This window comes from Periplaneta americana, chromosome 3 (genome assembly GCF_040183065.1).
Source record: "Periplaneta americana isolate PAMFEO1 chromosome 3, P.americana_PAMFEO1_priV1, whole genome shotgun sequence".
Taxonomy (NCBI): domain Eukaryota; kingdom Metazoa; phylum Arthropoda; class Insecta; order Blattodea; family Blattidae; genus Periplaneta; species Periplaneta americana.
In genome coordinates, this window is record NC_091119.1 from 198,213,230 (window position 1) to 198,235,197 (window position 21,968).

Genomic DNA, 21,968 nt, shown 5'->3' on the forward strand with positions numbered 1-21,968 from the left:
CTTTCAGCAATCTTGATACGTTTTACAATTACTTCACACAACCATCTTTCAGCAATCTTGATACATTTTACAAATACTTCACACAACCATCTTTCAGCAATCTTCATATGTTTTACAATTACTTCACACAACCATCTTTCAGCAATCTTGATACATTTTACAAATACTTCACACAACCATCTTTCAGCAATCTTCATATGTTTTACAATTACTTCACACAACCATCTTTCAGCAATCTTGATACGTTTTACAATTACTTCACATAACCATCTTTCAGCAATCTTGATACATTTTACAATTACTTCACACAACCATCTTTCAGCAATCTTCATATGTTTTACAATTACTTCACACAACCATCTTTCAGCAATCTTGATACATTTTACAAATACTTCACACAACCATCTTTCAGCAATCTTGATACGCTTTACAATTACTTCACATAACCATCTTTCAGCAATCTTGATACATTTTACAATTACTTCACACAACCATCTTTCAGCAATCTTCATATGTTTTACAATTACTTCACACAACCATCTTTCAGCAACCTTGATACATTTTACAAATACTTCACACAACCATCTTTCAGCAATCTTGATACGTTTTACAATTACTTCACATAACCATCTTTCAGCAATCTTGATACGTTTTTACAATTACTTTACACAACCATCTTTCAGCAATCTTGATATTTCACAAAGTCATTTTTCAGTAGTGTTTATAAGTTTTACAGCTATTTTTACACAATCATCTTTTAGCATTATTGTTAAGTTTTACTGCTTTTTCACACATACATTTTTCAGCATTGTTGATAAGTTTTACAATTGTATTATTTCACACATTTATTTTTCATCGTTGTTGCTAAGCTTTACAGTTATTTCATACAATAATTTTTCAGCACTGTTGATAAGTTTTACAGTTATTTCACACCATCATCTTTCAGCAGAAACTTTGGTTGACGTAAGTTCATGTATAATTAGTCTGTAACATCACTTATTCTCTTTCTGTCACTCCAGTGGTTATGGATCGCAGGCTGTGTCAAGTACAAATCTGTCCAGTGAAGATTCTATATCAATTCGAAGCATCAGCGTAGACGAAACACCAGACATAGAAAACCGGGCCATGATGCTTGTAGAACAACTCCAACCAGTGTCGGAGGTCAGCAATCAAACTTTGGATAAAGATGGAGATTTTACTAATAAATTAAATTGCAATAGAATTGGCCCTACAGTTAAGAACGAAATTCAATCTAGTAATGAAGTTTCATCTCAAAACCAAGTAGAGATGTCACAGAGTGTTCAGAGAGTAGGCAATAACGTAGACCCAGCAGGAAGGCCGTTGCTCACACAAAATACTGAAGGAAACTTGATGAGGGCACAAGTCTCGACTTCATCTGTGCCTGACAGGAATTCTCTAAGTTTGGATTTAACAAATAGTCATACAAGTAATTTAGGAGCTACAAATAACTATAGTGAGGAAGAGGTTGCAATCGTGAAGGAACCGCAGACTATCAACGAAGGTTGTGACGAACTCCAGAAGCCTGCCGAAGAGACGCAGGAACCTGCATCCAGCAATCAGGACTGCGGCCTCTCCACGTCAGACAGCCAGTCTGAAGCTTCGAGGATAGCAGCGTGTGACGGCACGACCACGACGCCCTCGGAGGACATGCAGGCCCTTGCAGAGACTGAATCGATATCCAGCAAGGCAGTGTCGTCCCCGGAGACCGTGAACACATCGCTCACAAATTCTGGCGATGATGAATCACCCTGTGAAGGAACATCAATTGTTCACACTCGTCTGCCTCCTGGCAAGGTATGACATTATTTCTTGTGATGCTTCTTAAATGTAGTTGTCTATCTTATGGTTAAGGACCTTCGTTTTATTTTTTGTTCAAAATTGGCTTTGCCTTTAATGTTCTTGGTGTTATATCTCAAAAGTTTTCTATTGCATTGTGATGTGTGTTAAGAATTTAGTGATTTCCTTTCTTTTGACGTAAAACGTCTATGTTCATGGTAAAAGAGAGAAAGATTGTAATGTTATGTCACTCGTGGTACCAGAAACAGAAATGTAAAATCAATTACGTGCCCTATACAATCTGTCTTGCTCCATTCTCTATTTATTGTACCCTCAGGTTTTTTACGCAATAATCGTGCAAATATTGGGTGTATGTGTCATGCGTAGGCCTATATATACTATATACCATATGTATTTTAAACTATAGTGCATAGAGAATTAACATTGCTATAAGAAATCCATGTATAAAAAAGTCGAAAGTGGAATTTCATGTAGGTGCCCACATAATAAATTAGTAGGTCTTATAGAAAAGAAGATTATCTACTGATATATATGACCAACCTCATGGTCTAGTGGTCAGAGCTTCTGGCTATAGTTCATGAGATCCCAGGTTCGATTCCCGGTTAGAGCACAGGAATTTTTCCTGTGTTCGTCCATGGTCTGGAATTTAGATTAAGTTTAGATTTAAGACCTCTCCTGGCACCACATTATCATAATCATCCTAGCACATCATCGGGGTAATGTAACTCCGCCTTCCAGGTGCCCCAACCTCAGAAGTGGGTTACAATTAAGCCACAGCCAGGAGAGAAGACCAGAAATGTCGAAAAGACAACCTGGTGGATAAAATATATATATATATATATATATATATATATATATATACACACACACATATACTGATATATATAATAATAATAATAATAATAATAATAATAATAATAATAATAATAATAATAATGGCTTTATTTAACCTGGCAGAGTTAAAGCCATAAGGCCTTCTCTTACACTCATATATATAGACACACACACAGTGTTAAAGGAAGTACATATTGTATTTTATTATCTTAATTTTTTTATTTAGTAGGTTATTTTACGACGCTTTATCAACATCTTACGTTATTTAGCGTCTGAGTGAGATGAAGGTGATAATGCTGGTGAAATGAGTTCGGGGTAGCGTAGCTATGAGAAAATTTCAAAGCAAACATGTCGAGTTATGTACCAATACATCTATTTTTTTGAATGAAGAAGATTCTAACCTATATCCTAAGTAAACACTAATCGTAAATATTTTGTTTTAAAAAATATGCAATTGAATGTAATATTCTTAGTTGTAGAGTACCGTACAGTTAACTAATACAAATTTAATAGTTTTGTAATAACCTAGTTATTTTCCAAAGAATTTACATATGTCGTATAGTGTGGCCTAATATTTGGTAGGAAGGCCTACCTGGGTTGGTTACAGTGAACTTGAAGCACATGTTTTAAAATCTTGTCAAATCTTTAGCAATAAGAAACAATCTTTGACTAATCTTTTTCAGTATTGATCAATCTTTGACTATATTTCGTTCCATGATATCTGACAGGAGAAGTAAACATTGCTGACAGAGGAGAAGAGAAGCATGATTGCTATTCAACCAATGGCAGAGGTCTCATTCCATCCTTATCTTGAAATTGGGCGGGGGTAGAATGCTTTAGACCATCCAACTTGAAGATAAGCCGGCAATGTTTACTTCTCCTGTCAGACATTACCTAAATTATTGAATTGGAAGAAAAAATTAATGATGCACAAGCAACTTCACGAAGATTGCATTAGATGTAGTTGATTTAAATGTAATTTTCAACATACAGGTGGTGCGTCGGCGTAAAGCTGGAAATAAGAGCCAGGCTTCGAGCCAGCAGCGTGCGTCATTCCCAATGGCACGGCCCCACGTGTCAGAGAGTAAAGCTGCCCTCAAATTGGAGCAAAGGTTGCACAGTGCCAGTCTGATTGGTCACAATGGAATGACAGGCTCTCACGACTCATCCAGTGAGAGACTGGGCAATGAAGGTGAGATTAGACACAGTGTCATTAATGTTCACTTAATTCTGTAACTTATGTAATATTTAAAATTCACGAGTTACACAAAATGAGGATCAGTGCCAAGGCTAGTCAAGAAAAAGCGAACACCTTAATTGTCAGAATTAAAAACCAATCTGATATCAACTAATGTAATTGATATGATCTGATCTGATGTAAAATATCTGATGTTATCTAATGTAAAATATCATCATCATCATCATCATCATCATCGTCGTCGTTCTTGCAGGTATTAGGCCTAGTGGCCTGTTACGTCTCCGTCCATCTTTTCAGGGGGCGTCCCAAAGATCGTCTTCCATGTGGTATATAGCGGAGAATTTGTCTTGGGAGTCTGGAACAGTCCATTCTATTGACATGGTTAAGCCGTTTTTGTCTATAGTGGTTGAGATGTTCATAAATAGGTGTAATTTTCAATTCTTTTGTAATTAATTCATTCCTTTTGTGGTCAAGCAAGCTGTAGCCGGCAGTCCTCCTTAGAAATCTCATTTCCGCAGTTGTTAGGCATTGAACATCTGCGTTTCGGACAGTCCAGGCCTCACTACCATACAAGAGGACAGGTCTTGCTAGAACTTTATATGCTTTTAACCTGGTATGTTTTTGGGTTTTCGTGGTTGTGAAAACCTGGTTTATGGTTCGTAAGGCTCCATTAAAATGTTGAATATTTTCAGATATATCAGTAACAGGTAAATATGTCAAATTATAACCTAAATATTTAAATGAGTTTACCTGTTCTAACGTATGGGTTCCAATGCAAATTTTACTCCTAACTGGCTGTTTACTTTGGAATGCCATACTTTTTGTTTTGTTTGGGGAAATTTTCATATTGAAATTTTGTGTTATTATATTCAGGTAATGTATTGAGTATTCCAGCTCGTTTTCATTTGTAGCAAAAAGAACCTGATCGTCTGCATATAATAATGTAGCTAGAGTACAATTTCGGAAGAGTGGGATGTTTCCATGAATTGTTAATCGCCAATGTCTGATGATGGAGTTGATGTATATATTGAATAAAAGTGGTGAGAGGGGGCATCCTTGACGAACTCCACAGTTTATCGGTCTCCATTTGGTATGTCCTGATCCAATAGTAATTTTGATAATATTGTGGTTATATAATTCGTAAATTGTTCTTATAATTGCGTTTGGAACTGGATCATTTGCCAAAATTTGAAAGAGCTTATTTCTGTCAACACAGTCGAAAGCTTTTTCGTAATCAATAAAAGCCAAGTGAATTTCTTTATTAAATTCCCTATGTTTTTCGATCAAAATCTTCAAAGTAAAATATCCATCTGCTCAAGATCTGCCTTTTCGAAAACCGTTTTGTTCTTCACCAATGTAAAATATAAAGAAAATGTAAAATATAAAGAAGTAAATTAAAATCATCAGTACCAGTTGCAGAAGACACAGCCCTGCAGTATATATTGACTACACCCCACCTCTGGCTACTAGCAACAGGCATCTATAATGAACACCAATCAAAATACCCCTCATTTCTCGTGAAAAACAACAACTGAAAAGACTACAGTGGACTATAGTTGACTTTATGTTGTCAGCAAACAGCGGGATATATTAAGAGATTGATTGATTGTTTGATTGATTGATTGATTGATTGATTGTATCTACTGTGGTTAACGAAATAGCCTATGGGTTTTATGATTACATTAATACTTTTTGAAATAAAAAATGAAATATTTATAGTGGCAATGTAAAGTTTCTATGTTTAGGTATTCAGTGGTTATAAAAATCCCCCCCCCCTTTGTAGTAAAAATATAGGAAAATAGTGCGTGATGTTTCTCTAAATATGCCACTGGTCTCGGAAGAAAAAAAGTAGAACATTTTCTGAGAATTTGAGCAACATATTTCATGCAAATTTTTCAAAATATTTCTGTTAATAACTCAGAAAATAATTCACTCACAGAAATGAAACTTCACCACATCATTATCTATCACACCGTGATTATGTGTACAAAAAATCAAGGACGTAGCTTGAAAAATGTAGAAAATAGAAATTTCACCCATCACCCCCTTAATCAATCCTAGAAATGAATGTATTTTTCTTAACAAGATAGCAGTAATTTGAAGAATTTCATATTTCATCATCATATTCTAGGCACGAAATTAGGCCATTGTTGCCCTGTTTCGGTTCCAGCTATACAGGATCCTATAGACGTTTCTGTGGACGTCCAGGTCGTTGTTGTCCTTGAGGGCGGTATTTTAGCATTTCTTGGGGTGTCCGGCCAGCTTCCATACGAGAAATGTGTTCAAGCCATCTGTTTCTGTATTCTGTAATTTTTTCTTCTAATGGTTGCATGTTGAGTTCCTGCAGTATATCCTCGTTCCTCTTGTGGTCCAGAAGTGTGTATCCTGCAGTTCGTTGCAGATATTTCATTTCAACTGCTCTTAATCTGCTGATATCTCTTTGTTTCAGAACCCAAATTTCGCTCCCATAAAGGGGAGTCGGTAGTGCAAGGGTTTTATATAGCTTTATTCTGGAATGTTTCTGTACTAAACTTGGTTTTAGGGTATGGTTTAGCAGTCCTAATATTTGTAAAGATTTGTTAACTTTTCTGCTTACATCATTCTCTCCTTCGTAAGATTTATTACATCCTAAGTATGAAAAGGAATTTATCTGTTCTAAAATCACATTCTCAACAACAGTTTTGCTTCGGATTGGGTTTGTACCTTCAAATGCCATTATTTTGGTTTTTTCTGGTGAAATCTTCATGCCATGTTCTTCTATGATTTTATTTAGTTTAAATATACCCATCTGTAAATTATCTTCGGAGTTTGCAACTAATACTTGGTCGTCCGCAAAAAGAACTGTGTTTAGTCTTATGGAACTTGAAATTTGAATTCCTAATTTGTACTCCTCACACCATTATTATTATTTCATCCATGTATATATTGAAAAGACTTGGTGACAATGGGCAACATTGTTGTACTCCTTGATTTATGGATCTATAGTTAGAAGTAAAATTATTAAATTTGATATTTATTTTATTGTTAGTGTAAATATTGCAAATGTTTTGAAGCAGAATATTTGTTATATTCCTTTTTTGCAAAATTTCCATTAATTTAGGTCTTTTGGTCATATCAAAAGCTTTGATATAATCAATAAAGGCTAAATGCATTTCTAAATTAAACTCTCGTCTTTTTTCAATTAACAGTTTTATCGAGAAGGCAGTATCCATGCAAAATCTGCCCTTTCTGAACCCATTCTGGCTTTCTGAAAGGAACAATTCACTTTCTTGTTTTAATCTTCCATTTAAAATTTTGGCATATATCTTGTAACATGTATATAATAAACTAATTCCTCTATAATTGTTTGGGTTCTGTTTATCTCCCTTTTAATTTCATATTTTAGTTATGTTAATGTATATGTATTTATTTAACTCCCATGTAACCTATATTTCAGGGCTTTTTCTAATATGTTAATGATAGAATAAAGATAAATTTTAGTATAATATTTCCTTTCGTTTTTACTACACTTTTTTTATTGTACGTGCATTGTTGTTAGGGTATTAATGGATCAGAGAAATGAAATAGTCTTGAAAAATCTTTGTAATTGTACTTTTTTAATTGAATGAAACAGATGAAGGAGACAGCAGTAGTTCGTTTGGCTCTCGACGAGATCTCCACCGCTTGACTGACACACCGCCCCCTGACTGGGTTGTGCTTGGCGAGAGTGTTCTTATCCGGCCATATAATTCGTCTGGTGTTGTTGCCTATATCGGTGGCACAGACTTCGCTGGTGGTACCTGGATCGGCGTGGAACTTGATGCTCCAACAGGTTGCTATAGTGATTCAGCATATTATACCATACTAGTGGCTTGTGCAGCAAATGCTGCAAACTAAGTCCATTAGACGTTCAAATAAACATTTTTCAGATTTATTTTCAATGAAGAATACCAGACATTCTGAAAGTTATTTGCTTCCATAATAATGAAAGATACTCTCTCTCGAGCCAATACTGAAGAGAACCACGCATATAAATATCTACACCACACCGCCATTAAATATATGAAAAAGACCCAACCCCACTTGATTAATAACTATAAAAATATTTGATTTTTAATAATATTATTATCTTACGTAAGTTTTATAGCTTTCAGTAACATATACTATATATACTATATAGCCGCCACTCAGTAAAATATAGAAATCAAAATTTAATTTAAGTTATTCTCTACATCTACTTATATAACCCCAAAACGTTTCACTTTCATATCATATAATTAATCATGTATAATTAATGAAAAATAGTCACATCATAGCATTAACTACAATAGTATTTCATTTCTAATGGTAATAATGTCATCAAACCATCTCAAGTTTTGTAGTTTTTAATATCCAGTACACAGCTGTACCCAAAAAATTGCACACCACAGAATCGAACCTGTAAATTATTTTTAGTGAGTCTTCAAGTTTTTAATAACCAATTGAATTTTAACTCTAAATATGTCAGCAATCCTGCAGGTCATGGCCTTCGTGTAATATTGTTTACTATAGTGTGTGTTTTGTTTTATTCTGAAACGCAATTAGCTAGTTCTCAAAACTGATGACAGATGGATTTTGGAAAATAGGAAAATTATGTTGAAAATTTGACATTTCACTGAAAACTACTATTTTTCTGAAAAACTTTGAGTTCCAAGCTTCAAAATAAGGGGTCATTTATTAAAATCCGTTCAACCGTTTTCCCGTAATTTCCATTGCCAGTTCAAATTATATATATAGATGTACAGTAAAACCCCTTTAATGTGCTCGTCAAGGGACTGTGTCCTTCAAGCATAATATGTGGGACAGCATTGGACAGGAAATGTTTTATGAGAACAATTTAGACACCACTTCATAGGAAACATATTTTATTGTGCATTAGTGCAAAATGCAAATAAGAGCTCATTTCAAATGAAAAAAATCTTTGATTGTTACTTACCATGTGTTTGTACTACTATTAAGGTGCATCTACACGGGTCAATTTCTCATTCATTCATTCATTTATTATATTCCATAGATCTTACATGAGCAATGAAGCTTTAAGATGTGGAACAAGTCAAAATTTTACATTATTACAATTATAATTTTTACAAATTTTTACAATATTTTACAATTTTTACAGTTTTACAATTTAGTAATTTTCTACAATGATGAGGTGAGGTCCGAGGATTCGCCAAAAGATTACCCGACATTTGCCTTTTGGTTGGGGAAAACCTCGGAAAAACCCAACCAGGTAATCAAATCAAAGGGGTTGATGCCGAGGACTTGCCATAGACCATCCGGCTTCAGTCCCACGACTGGGGAAAACCTCGGAAGAAACCATTGCGTGTATGCATGCAATCTGGGAAGAATATTGAAGAATCAAATTTAAAACGCCTCTTCAGTTAAGATGCATGAAGATTTTGTGAGTACATGGTACGCCGTTTTGAACGTCATCATCATCATCATCATCAACCTTCACGAATTAGGCCTCTGTAGACCTGTTTCGGCCCCATCTAGCAGTCTTCTTAAAGGTCTTAATTAATTAATATTAAATATCAGTCTTTGCCATTGCTTGAATGCATAAAGTTGAAAGAAACGTTGATCTGTGTAAATGCATCTCTAGGGATGCTAACATTTTCTATGCAGTTCAAGGAATCCTCATCCTCATCCATTATGAAAGAGGCATCCATTTCATAGGTTATTATGCCATTTTGCAATCCACACTCCACAGAATTCAAAGGATGAGTAAATTTTACAAAAATTACAGGAATGTATTGACAGGGAGTCTTTTGAGTGTTAAAATCCTTTCATACAAAGGGAAGTACCTGTAAGTGCAACTTCCGACAGTGCCCACCAGAGGGTTTGTTTCGGGTAGAGGATGAAATTTCTTTCTTGCACTCATGGTGCAGTCACCCTCAGTATAGTCACAGCAACATATTTTTTTCACCATGCGTTTGTGACATTACAAGTTTCACTATTATATGGAATTTTTTACTCCATCTGAAAAAAAGCACTAAAAGCGGGATTTGGAAGAATTATTATAAAAGGGTAAAATTATGCACGATTAGTAGGGCTAGGATTTTGATGACCTATAAATCATGAAAAAATGTCCTAAAAACAATGCATTTATGACCTAAAAATCTTTCAAAAATGCCCTAAAAATGCCCTAAAAATTGTTCGTACATAATTGGCTAAGTAGGAAAAGAGGTTTTGTACTACTTAATATTTAGACTAGTAATTAAATTAAATTCTAGTACCAACATTTAAGTTTATTTAATTTTACGTAATTTTTTCTAAGTGGTACACTTTTTACCTGATGTAGTTTCCATGTAGTCCACCATAAGGCCACTCTTACCCGGAATTAGCAGGTATAGAGGAGTCTATATTGAAGGGGTGGTTGGAGTGTACTACGTTAAAATGGCAATATTTGTGTAGAAAATAAAATATTATACAAAATAATGGGTATTAGCAACTGGTGTAGCTTGGACGGTTAAGGCAATTGCTTGCCAATCCGGAGTTGAGCTCGGTTGCAGGTTCGATTCCCGCTTGGTCTGATTATCTGGTTGGGTTTTTTCCGAGGGTTTTCCCAACTGTAAGACAAATGTCAGGTAATCTATGGCGAATCCTCGGCCTCATCTCGCCAGATATCATATCACTGTCACCAATTCCATCGACGCTAAATAACCTTGTAGTTGATACAGCGTTGTTAAATAAGCAAGTAAAAAATTATGGGTATTAATGGACAAAATATCAAAGGAAATAAACATTATTTTATATTAATAATGGGGATTTACGGCCAAAATTAAATGAAAATGCCTAAAAAATGTCGGAGTAAAACAAAAGATGCTCTTATGAGTTGTAAGAGGCAAAAAATGCAAAAAATGCCCTAACAAATATGTCTTAAAACACACAGTTTATCACATAACACATAAAATAAAGCAGCAATATTTCTGGCTTACTAGAAAAAAGATGCAATTTCATCAAAATCCTAGCCCTAATGATTTTATATGAAGTGTCCAGGGATCGTATAAAAAGAGTGTAAAGAATGGGATAGAATTAGAAGCTGGAGCATATTAACGAAGTTTTAGTGTATTTAAATTAGAGCTGTCGATTTAATCAATTAATCGAACCGATTACAAATTATCATTTGTAAAAAAAAAAATGTAAAAATTGTTCATATAATTTGTAGTGGTGAAAAGTTTATACAAAAATTAATTTTATTGTATTTAGGTGCGGTATTCATTAGATGATGCTCATATTTTCTTAGGTAAAAATGATGGGTCAGTGCAAGGTGTACGCTACTTCACATGCAGGCCCAAGTGTGGGATTTTCGTGCGAGCAGATAAGCTGATCCAAGACCGTCGGGGTCGTGCCATGCGAGTTGGCAGCAGCAGTAGGCAATCAGAAAGTGGAACTATGAAAAGGAGCAGTAGCAGAGGTGAGTTGTAATTCGGAGGAGCAATGTTATAAAATTTGCCAGTTTTCTGTTTCACAAATTGAACCATTGTATGTTCTAACCAAATAATGTCTCTAGGACTGTGTAAGGTGGCTCAGTGGTAAAATAGTGGGTTCATATCCTGATGTTTCTAGTGTATTCCCCTTGTCCTTCTTGTTTTCCCATTGTTCTCCTTATATTCTCCTTGTTCTCCTAGTATTCCCCTTGTTCTCCTTGCATTCACCTGTGTTCTCCTTATATTTTCTCCTTGTTCACCTACTATTCCCGTTGTTATCATTGTCTTCTCTTTGTTCTCCATTTATTCTCCTTTGTTTTCATTATATTCCCCTTGTTCTCGTAGCATTCCCCCGTGTTCTTCTTGTCTTCCCATTATTCTTCTTGTATTCTCCTTTGTTCTTCTTATAGTCTCTTTGTTCTTCTTATCTTCCTCTTTCTCTCCTTCACATTGTCTTCCCTTTGTTATTTTTGCATTATGGTACCCTTCTTTTCCTTGTCTTCACCTTGTTCTCATTGTCCTCCCCTTATTCTTCTTGTCTTCTCCTTGTTTTTCTCTGCCCCTTGTTCTCCTTATATTCCCCTTGTTCTCTTTGTGTTCCCCTCTTTCTTCTTGTATTTTCCTTGTTCTCCCTTTATTCTTCATGCATTCTCCTTGTTCTCCTTATATTCCCGTTCTCATTGTATACCTCTTATTCTCCTTGCATTCTCCTTTTTCTCCTTGCATTCCCTCTTTTCTCCTTGTATTCCCTTTCTTCTCCTTGTATTCCCCTTGTATTGTTTCTGTTCTTTTTGTATTTCCCTTGTTCTCATTGTATACCTCTTATTCTCCTTGCATTCTCCTTATTCTCCTTGCATTCCCTCTTTTCTCCTTGTATTCCCTTTCTTCTCCTTGTATTCCCCTTGTATTGTTCTTGTTCTTTTTCTATTTCCCTTGTTCTCTTTGTCTTCCCCTTGTTCTTGTATTTTCCTTTTTCTCCTTGCATTCCCTCTTTTCTCTTTGTATTCCCTTTCTTCTCCTTGTATTCCCCTTGTTCTCCTTGTATTCCCATTCTCATTGTATGCCTCTTCTTCTCCTTGCATTCTCCTTATTCTCCTTGTAATCCCCTTGTTCTTCTTGTATTGTCCTTGTTCTCCTTGTCTTCCCCTTGTTTTCTTTGTCTTCCTTCTTTATCCTTGTCTTCCCCTTGTTCTAAAGACTACAGAGGACTATAGTGGACTTTATGTTGTCAGCAAATAGCTGGATACATTAAGAAGATTGATTGATTCCCCTTGTTCTCCTAGTATCCTCTTTGTGTGATTGCACCCACATGTAGTTCTATTTGTTGTTGTTGTTGTTGTTGTTGTTAATTAACACCTGCATAGAATTGGAATATATCAGTCCCCTAACTGCCCTTTGTGCAACTCAAGCCAAGAAATGGATTCGGAACACCTCAAAATCTGTGCTTCAGTGGCTGGCCATGATAATATCTTTGAAAAATAATGGAGTGCAAGAGGTCAAATGATTTTATTGTCAAACGCCTGGCATTAGAAAACAACAACAACAGCAACAACAACAATGTAGTTCTATATAAAGCTATACATCTGTCGCTTTTTCTTCCCCTTCTTCATATTACCTATAAAAAGCACATATAGTTTAAAGTGTGCTGTTAAATTCTATGACTGCCAAAGATTTAGCCAGAGTTTTGATTACTATTCCCCACATGTCATTATGTAATGTTTGTACGAATTTTTTAATTTTTATGAATTGTACAAAACACAGAGTTCGTAAACATCAAGGCATTCGTTACTGTTGAAGATCATTGTTGTCCACACCTGTGGATTAACGGTCAGCGTGTCTGGCCGCGAAACCAGGTGGCCCGGGTTCGAATCCCGGTCGGGGCAAGTTACCTGGTTGAGGTTTTTTCCGGGATTTTCCCTCAACCCAATACGAGCAAATGCTGGGTAACTTTCGGTGTTGGACCCCGGACTCACTTCACCGGCATTATCACCTTCGTATCATTCAGACGCTAAATAATCTGAGATGTTGATCCAGCATCGTAAAATAACCCAATAAAAAAAAATTTAAAAAAATCATTGTTTGTCAACATATATCGTGTTGAAAGTAATAATGATAATAATAATAATAATAATAATAATAATAATAATAATAATAATAATGGCTTTATTTAACCTGGCAGAATTAAGGCCGTAAGGCCTTCTCTTACACTCAATCAGGAATAAAACTAGCTTACATAGTTGAATATAAAACTGGATCGGAATTAAGTAATTACATACTGATACAATTTAGGTACATAATGAGATCAAAAAAGGCAGTTACATAAAAATTTACCTCATAATAGTACATTATGCAACGAGCCTATAATGGTAGTAATTAAGACGCGAGTATGTTTGTTTATGAAACGAGCGCAAGCGAGTTTCATAATTTTCATACGAGCGTCTTAATTACCATTATAGGCAAGTTTCATACGACTTTTTATGCTCGACCATATTTCTAACTTGAAATTATTCAGAAGTATTCACGTTATGGTTATGTAAGTGAGGAGCAGAACTGACCTGAATTGTGAGATGTGCGCAGACGCGAAAGTATTGATTTTTCCCGAAACACGAATGTCATTGATTTTGATATAATCTAGAGAATAATATGAACATTAGGCTTGATATAACCTGGAAATTGATTTAGAATTGAAAAACGAGATGACAAATTGAATTTATTTGAATATTATTTACAATTAACGCTAATTATTATAGTAACAGAACATAACCTTCTGCGACAGTATTGGATTTCCAGCCTCCGTGACTTTTCGCTAATTGTCTTTCGATTGCATATCCGAGAATAATCTATACTTGCGGTTTTATAATGGTACAATCAGTACAATGGAGATTTCTCATTGGCTGAACAACTGAATTATAATGAATAGGTGTACTTCAATGAGGTGCATTAAAGGGCTACTACCAGGTGTACATTTCGGCATGGTCGAGCATAAAATAAAAATAAACATAGTGAAATACATATTAATGTTGTTAGAATCAAATACGAATCACATAAAAACAGAAGCCTATAATTCAATAAAAAAATGTGCACAGTACATTTGTTGACTGTTGTTTGTCTAGGGGAAGGTCTCTCTACACTTCATCGGTCTCGTAGCCGAGGGGATGGACTCAGTTCTGTTGGAACAAGGTCATTGCCGAGGAGTAAATAAAAGTAATTGTGATGGAAGTTGTTGTTAACTAGTTAACGAGCGGGCCTCGCTCTGGCCTGAGTGAGCTGCCTACAACCATCAACCAGCCAGCTAGCCCTCAACCCATCATGTGCACAGGTTAGGTTAGGTTAGGTTAGGTTGAGTATCGTCATGTAGACGAGGGCTTCATAAAGAGAACACAAGTAAGTAATTTGAGGTAATGTACTGTACTTTTTATCTTGTGTTTGTATACCTATTCATTTTCAAAGGGATGTACATTTTATAAATTGCAAGCAGGTTTAGATGTAGGCGTTGCTACGTTAACGTTCTCACGATGTTTATTTATTTTTAACTCCTTTTATGTACATTTTGAATTTCCTTCTAATGCCTCAAACTGCTTATTTGTGCATGTAGGTTAATTGAAAATGTAATATATATTTCTATTTTATTCGTGTTTTTCTTCTCTTTAATGGAATCAATTTCCATTAATCGCATCTTCAAATAAATATAAATGGCAGCATTTTCTATTGAAAGTTATTTCATAGATTTGGCAGCCATGTTCTCTCTGACGAGAGGAAGCGAATACACTCAAAATGGTTGTCATGGTAATTTTTCCCTCCATAAAATGAAATTGTGCAGCTAAGAAAAATATTATTGTTGGTTTACATTTTGCCCATTGGCATTTTATACTACGTTGCTTTTATACATACGAGGAAAGGTAATGGTGTACTGTAATACTTTCACATGGTGAAAATTATGAGCCACAGATATCTGATCATTATATTCTGAAGAATGTTCCATTATTTTTCCCACACAAATTGTGAACATTCCATTATCTTTATCATATGCCCCCTGTTCTACCTAATGGTAAAAGTTGGGATGACAGAATGTCTTGTGTGTGAACAATTTTTGCTGTAATAATAAGTGAAACCAGCAACTTCAATAACCTTAACAATAATCATTGTTTGTAATAATGTGTTTTGTTATCTTTTTTGCATTGTAGAATAATATACTTAAAGCTTTATCATATCGACCAGCAATATCGGACGAGCTCAAGAAATTAATTCTATTGTTGTTTTAAGTGGAAGGTTATTGAACATAATATTTTAATTCGTGGAAAGCTATTATTTGATTTCTACATATGTGATAACAGTGCTAATCAATGAAGCTATATACTTGTTGTGTTAATTTTATTCCTGTGTTTTATTTGCTCATAAAGCACTAAATCGTGCCAAAAGCATAATGTCAGTGTGATAAATGGAAAATGACAATTAATGTACAACGTTATCAAACTTAAGTGAATGTTAGAGGCAGAAAGTGTGACCATTTCAAGTTGAATGATAGTCGTGTCTGAAGCTCAAAGTCTTGCAATATGCGACACTTTACTAAATGGCAGGTAGAATGGTTTGTAGTTCGTTCAAGAACAGAGTAATAAAAGAGGTTTTTGAGTGAAGATGGTCTAGAAATGTGTCTTAACGACAGTGTGTTGGTTAGTACATATATTATACGAATTTTGCCCAACAGTCATGTGACATTAGCAATTTGTGTCTTGTGAAATTCGTGTTATGAAATTGTGGAAAGATGGTACATATGCAACAACCAGAATAAAGAATAATGCAAGTGGAAATTAAATTGCAGAAATTTTCTGAAATGGGGACAAATTATAGTCCAGATCACCTTATTTAATACTCTAAGGATGAAACCTAACCATTTTGCCCTTATTACTACATATTCTAATGGATTATAGCTCTCAGGTTGAATTTTCTTTTACCAACTTTGTTACGAATTTCGGGTCAAATATTACAACTGGCAGTTATTTTCTGTTATGTTGGCAGCAATAATTTCGGTTTGCAATAAAGGAAACTGATGAAAAAGCAAGTACCTAAGCTTGTGAATTAATATTAATTAGTAATATTGGCATTGATATTAATTTCAATACATAATTCAGTTGTGTTGCGTTGTGATTTCAATTCAACTCAATATTTAAGTAAGTGTAATTAAATAAGAAATAGCTTATAAACCTACGTGGGTAATCCTAAATCTCTTATTAAATCATTGAGTTTAGACTGGTAAACTCTTTAGGACTTTCACTTTCTACATCACACAGCCTTTTAGATTATGTTTCTGATGCTAATCATCATTTTACATTAGAGCACTGGTTTATGGATGCAGCAAAATCACCAGTATACTATAAAACATAAAATATAGTTTTGTGTAAAAATGATGCGTGATGTGCCATTTTTATATCGTTTCTGGCTTCAGCACACAAAAATACATAAAGAAGAGCCAAAATTTTTTAAAAGTTTTTTTTTTTTTTTTTTTTTTCATAGCAGGCCTGTGCAATTAAATAGCAAGAAGGAAGTCGATCAATTTATGGGTCCCTCTGTGACAGAAAAAAGAATGTTTGAAAATAATTATTTCATAAATTTATAAAATTATGTGTTCTTCATCAGATGAATTTGAAGAGTCTAGTAGAATGTCCTGTGGAAGAGTGCTTTTGATTCTTGTGGGTTGAGTGTATCTTTTCCGCAGAGAAAAGAAAGCTGCCCCTTGAGACATTGTTGAGGTGTGAGAGGAATAAATAAAAATTTAAAAAAAAATTATCTGAGTTATGTGCAGTAATGTCCCATGTGGTCTAAGGCATCCTGCCTAGAACTCGCTTTATAGAATGCACACTGGTTCGAGTCCTCGTGGGGGAGGAAATTTCTGCCAGCGTATGGGACCAGTGCCCACTCATAATCGTGAACTATGCTAGGTAGCAAAATCTGGTAAAGAATGCTAGCTATAACGGCTAGGGGGATCATCATACTAACCATATGATACCTCTGTTCTGGTTGGATGATCGTTCACCTCTGCTGAAGCATGTGGATGTGAGGCCAGCCCTTCCTTTTAATGGACTGTCGCATTGCGGATTTATTTTTATGTGCAATAATAGAAAAGCTATACACCTAATTATTACTACTATTAAGTAGATATTGGATTTTTTTTAAAGCTAATGACTATTTATTAGTGGACAAAAGTCGTTAATTAATAATAATTACTATAACCTATGAAGAGGAATTAAGGGCTTGAAGATATTTTCCAATTTTTTGTGGTTATTTTTAATTTCCGTATTTACTCTCGTAATTTCTCCCCCTCTTTTTTTTTTTAATTCGGACGAGAAAAATCGAAGAGGGGGAAATTGTGGAAGGATACAAAGCATCGAAAATAATGTATTCTAGTCATAAATAACATGAAATCAGTGTTTAATACTAAAAAACTACAAATATATGACCTGTATACGATTTCAGTAATTATGAACAATTTTGTGGCTTTTCTTTGTACTGCTGTGTGGCAGTTCAAATGCTGACAGCGTGACTTTAACTAGTCCCACATTACGATATTAAACATCTCATAAATTATTCGTGTCAGAATTAATTTGTTAATTATGTAAAGAAAATAAACTTAGGCTCTGCAAGTATCTTAACTCTACTTCTTTCAACAGGCAACACATTCAGTTCATCTTCTGTGTTGTTAGAGAAATCAGAAACATTTTTCGTTATAGAAGCAGTGGCGGCTCGTGGCTGAAAATGAGAGTGTGCTACAATATTGGAAATTCACTTTTAAAAAGTCGTTAAATTTGGTTGTTCTACTCACTAGTGGAGTAGTGTGAAGATCATGCTGCAGAAGCTGTCAATCAGTGTTCCCAACACATAAATTGTATCCCTGTCAGTCTAACACCTGAAAATCCGTTCAAATTAAAAAAATAATAAGACCCACTCAATATATCTATATAAAAATGAAAGCAAATATTAACGCAACTTCCTTACCAATCTTGATTAAAATAATAGTAATTAATCCACATCATCTGCCTCTACTTCTGCAGTTGATGTGCAGGGTTGGTCTATGTTCCCCCAGAAATTAAACAATTAAAAGTGACAGCAGCTAAAAATAGTCAAAAGACGATGTAAACAGTAATTTCCGCCAGAAAATCCGTCACCCATCAAAGCCATTCTTTTCTGTCCGCTACATTGAAATTCCGTCAGTTTTGATGGAACTGACGGAATTTCCGTCCAGTTGGAGACACTGCTGCTAATTACTTTGGAGTTCAACCCCTCCATGTCGGCAACCAGCAATTAAAATTCTGAATTCGAATAGCATTCCAATGCATTCAGGCCATCTGTCGGAAGGTTGAAAGAGTGCAATAAGAGTACAGCATCTTTTAATTAAATCGTATTAAATATAGTACATATAAATAAGCTAATAATAAATGTTATAAACAATACGTTTCAGTTTTACAGGAAAGTTTAATAATTAGCATGAGAATTAAATAGTCGTCCCTACATTCTGTGATCAGAACTTCTAAAATAGAAACAAACTCACAAATAGTACATGACTGCTTCTCCGCGAAATTGTTTGTAGATTGTATCACCCATCAATACAAACTGTCACTCACTCCTGACTGGTTGTAGATTTGATAAAACGCCAATGCGAACGAGTCACTTCAATTCGCTGCTTTCCCTTGCAGCTCACCATAGATTACGTCATACAACAAGCGAATGTAAGCTCTCTGCACATGTGCAAGGTTCGTTGCATTTCACTGCTGTTCACTGCGATAAGGAAGTCAGCACACATTACCGACCGGGACTTGCAGACAATGCACAAGCTATAGACAATAGCAGTTCCTGATTCTGCGTGCATTGGAACACGTAACACGAATGAAAGAAAGAAAACGTAAATACGATTATGTTAGGGAAAGAAAATTAACTGTGTGCTGCAGGACTGCAACACATAAAGAGCAGCCGCCACTGTATAGAAGAGATAAATTTAATAATGTTAATGGGTTTCCCATCCTTATTTTTTCAATACTTGAAACTTTCACTAAATACGATCGGCCTGGTTGATGCAGTTGATATAGTGCTGGTCTTCTATGCCCGAGGTTGTGGGTTCAATCCAGGGCCAGGTCGATGGCATTTAAGTGTGCTTAAATGTGACAGGCTCGTGTCATTAGATTTACTGGCATGTAAAAGAACTCCTGCAGGACAAAATTCTTGCACACCGGCGACGCTGATATAACCTTGGCAGTTGCAAGTGTCGTTAAATAAAACATAACATTTCACTAAATACACTCTTGAAGGGAAAGTAGTACGAATGTGGCTTCCAGGCTTAGCTTCCTGTAAAGCTAATTTGAATAATATTAAAGGGAAAAATTGTTCCGGGACTGGGTATCGAACCTCGGTATTTTTGTATGATGTCATCTTGTGTAAATTGTGTGCATTTTCTTGTGTGTTCCGTGTTCATCTCTTCATTTGCATCACACAATACACCAGTGTGTGCAATCTTTTAATTAAATGCCAGTCGTAGGGTTGCCAAATTTTCAAAGTAAAAACATTTTATCGACTTTTTTAGTGACTCATGCTTTCCTAATTTCTATTAAAAAAATTACTTATTTAAGGATTACACATACAACCATTGTACATACATTCACATTTTTATGTCTTAGTATTTAATTTTTAACGACACTTTCTATTTTAAAACTGATTTAGCAATTTACTGTCATTTTTTAATACATTATAAAACTCTTTACAGGGCATGTCAAAATTCATAACAATTTGAAACTCTGAATTTATCAGTTTTGGTGAGCATCTGTTGCTCACATCAGTCCACGTGTTCTTCATCATTAAAAACACTCGTTTCACAAATGCATTCGATCCAGGTATGCTCAGTATGAAAGATATGAGTCTACCACTACTACATCCATTGATAGCAGTATTGATTGTAACAATGAGTGATCTCTGCGACTATCAATTATAAGTAGAGACCGGATTTTTATGTAATTACATATTATATTCCTTTCAACCTAACCGTATATAAATAACAAATCTTTGCGAATCTTGTAATTACCATTAATATAATCAAATTTGATACTACATATTTTTGCATATTTACCCCACATTACATATTATGGCTTCGTATTACATAAATCTACATTTTTGGGGGGTTTATTCATTTTTACTTCTCTAAAAGGGGAAAAAAAAATTCTGTTAGGGAAGTTTACAGTTTGAAATACACAGATTTAAAAAGCCTTTTTACCTACCCAAGAAAAGATATATTTTGGCACGAAACATAACGTCCTTAGTTCCATGCAAACAACAGTTTGTAAATGCCTATAGTTTGAGGTTTTAGTAGGTACTTTGTTTCTTACAGCAGCTAAAACGCATGTGTCCCACATCTCCTCTTATTTTCTCCTAATCCAGTAAAGCGAAACAGTGCTTGCAGTAATGTTGTGTCATTCATTTCACTCAGTTCTCTAGTTTTAGTACTTACGGTATAAAGTGCAAGTGAGTTTATCTACTGCTTTGAACTACCAGTAACTAAAATGGCCCCTGTATCTTCAATCCTAATGACAAAAATAAAATCATGGATTGCGATGGACGAAGGTATCACTACAGATGGAAAAATTGCAATGTGTCAAGTATGCAGTAAAAAAGTCGGGTGCTCTATGAAATCACAACTGGAGAGTCTTACCTATCCTATACCTGCCACATATTGATATTAAATATTTTCATGATTTTACATATTTTGGTACATATTCAGCTTATTTTTCTTACATAAATATGTACATATTTCACACCTTGATATTACATAAAAATCCGGTTCCTAATTATAAGCAATGGAGTGATCTTGCAATAGTACCAACGTGAAAATGTTTTCAAAATCTAAATCCCAGCGATAAAATAACAAAAATAATATAAACTGTTATACAGTATTTTACTATTACCCAACACCAAATTCGAAATAGAGGAAGAAAGTGTTGTACAGGGGAATAAAAACTTAAGGCCACATTAGCATCCAGAAAAAGTAAGAACACAGAAAAACATACAACCTGACAATCCTAGTTGGTCAAAACAGCCGATTGAAGGGGCCTACTCTGCATGAAAATTTGTGGATTGGTTCTCTGAATCATATACAACTTTTTATGTTAAAAATGAAAAATCGAAGCTAAGAATTTAGCTATAATAACGACTTTGAGATGTTAAATGAAAACTAAGTGGTAAATTACCTAGTTGACCAGTTTCGACTTCGTATCAGCCATCTTCAGAACTAGTGAGATCCTTGCTAGTCAACCAGGTATTTTACCACTTAGTTTCCATTTAACACCTGAAAGTTGTTATAACTAAATTGTTAAGTGATACAAAGTGTATCATTGTAATCAAGATGTATAGAAAAACGAATTTTTTTAACAGAATTGACAAAATTTCACTTCGGTGTAACCTTAAGGAAACCATCTTTATGGGAAAATATCTGCAGTGCTCGGGAAAAGTGACATAAGTCAGTTTCCACAAACCTTTTTTGATAATTTATTGACAACTTACACTGGTTTATGTCGATTTGATTTTTTTTCTGTATGAATTATTGTAATGGGAGAAATACTTATGTCTCTTTTCCCAAGCGACCAGATGTTCCGTAAGTTGTCAATAATTAATAAAAAAGATTTGTGGAAACTGAC

At 34.8% G+C, this 21,968-nt stretch overlaps 1 protein-coding gene across 4 annotated transcripts in view; it reads left to right on the forward strand.

Moving 5' to 3' along the window:
• The window catches only part of Khc-73 (Kinesin heavy chain 73), a 734,708-nt gene extending 714,861 nt beyond the window's left edge, over positions 1 to 19,847 (forward strand). For all 4 annotated transcript variants that reach the window (XM_069822453.1, XM_069822454.1, XM_069822455.1 and 1 more), the window contains 5 exons: positions 1,020 to 1,815; positions 3,646 to 3,844; positions 7,464 to 7,661; positions 11,115 to 11,285; positions 14,412 to 19,847. In XM_069822453.1, coding sequence (XP_069678554.1) covers positions 1,020 to 1,815; positions 3,646 to 3,844; positions 7,464 to 7,661; positions 11,115 to 11,285; positions 14,412 to 14,500 — 1,453 coding nt within the window. In that variant the 3' untranslated portion in view covers positions 14,501 to 19,847. The remainder of the gene's footprint in view (positions 1 to 1,019; positions 1,816 to 3,645; positions 3,845 to 7,463; positions 7,662 to 11,114; positions 11,286 to 14,411) is intronic.
• The last annotated feature ends 2,121 nt before the right edge of the window (positions 19,848 to 21,968 follow it).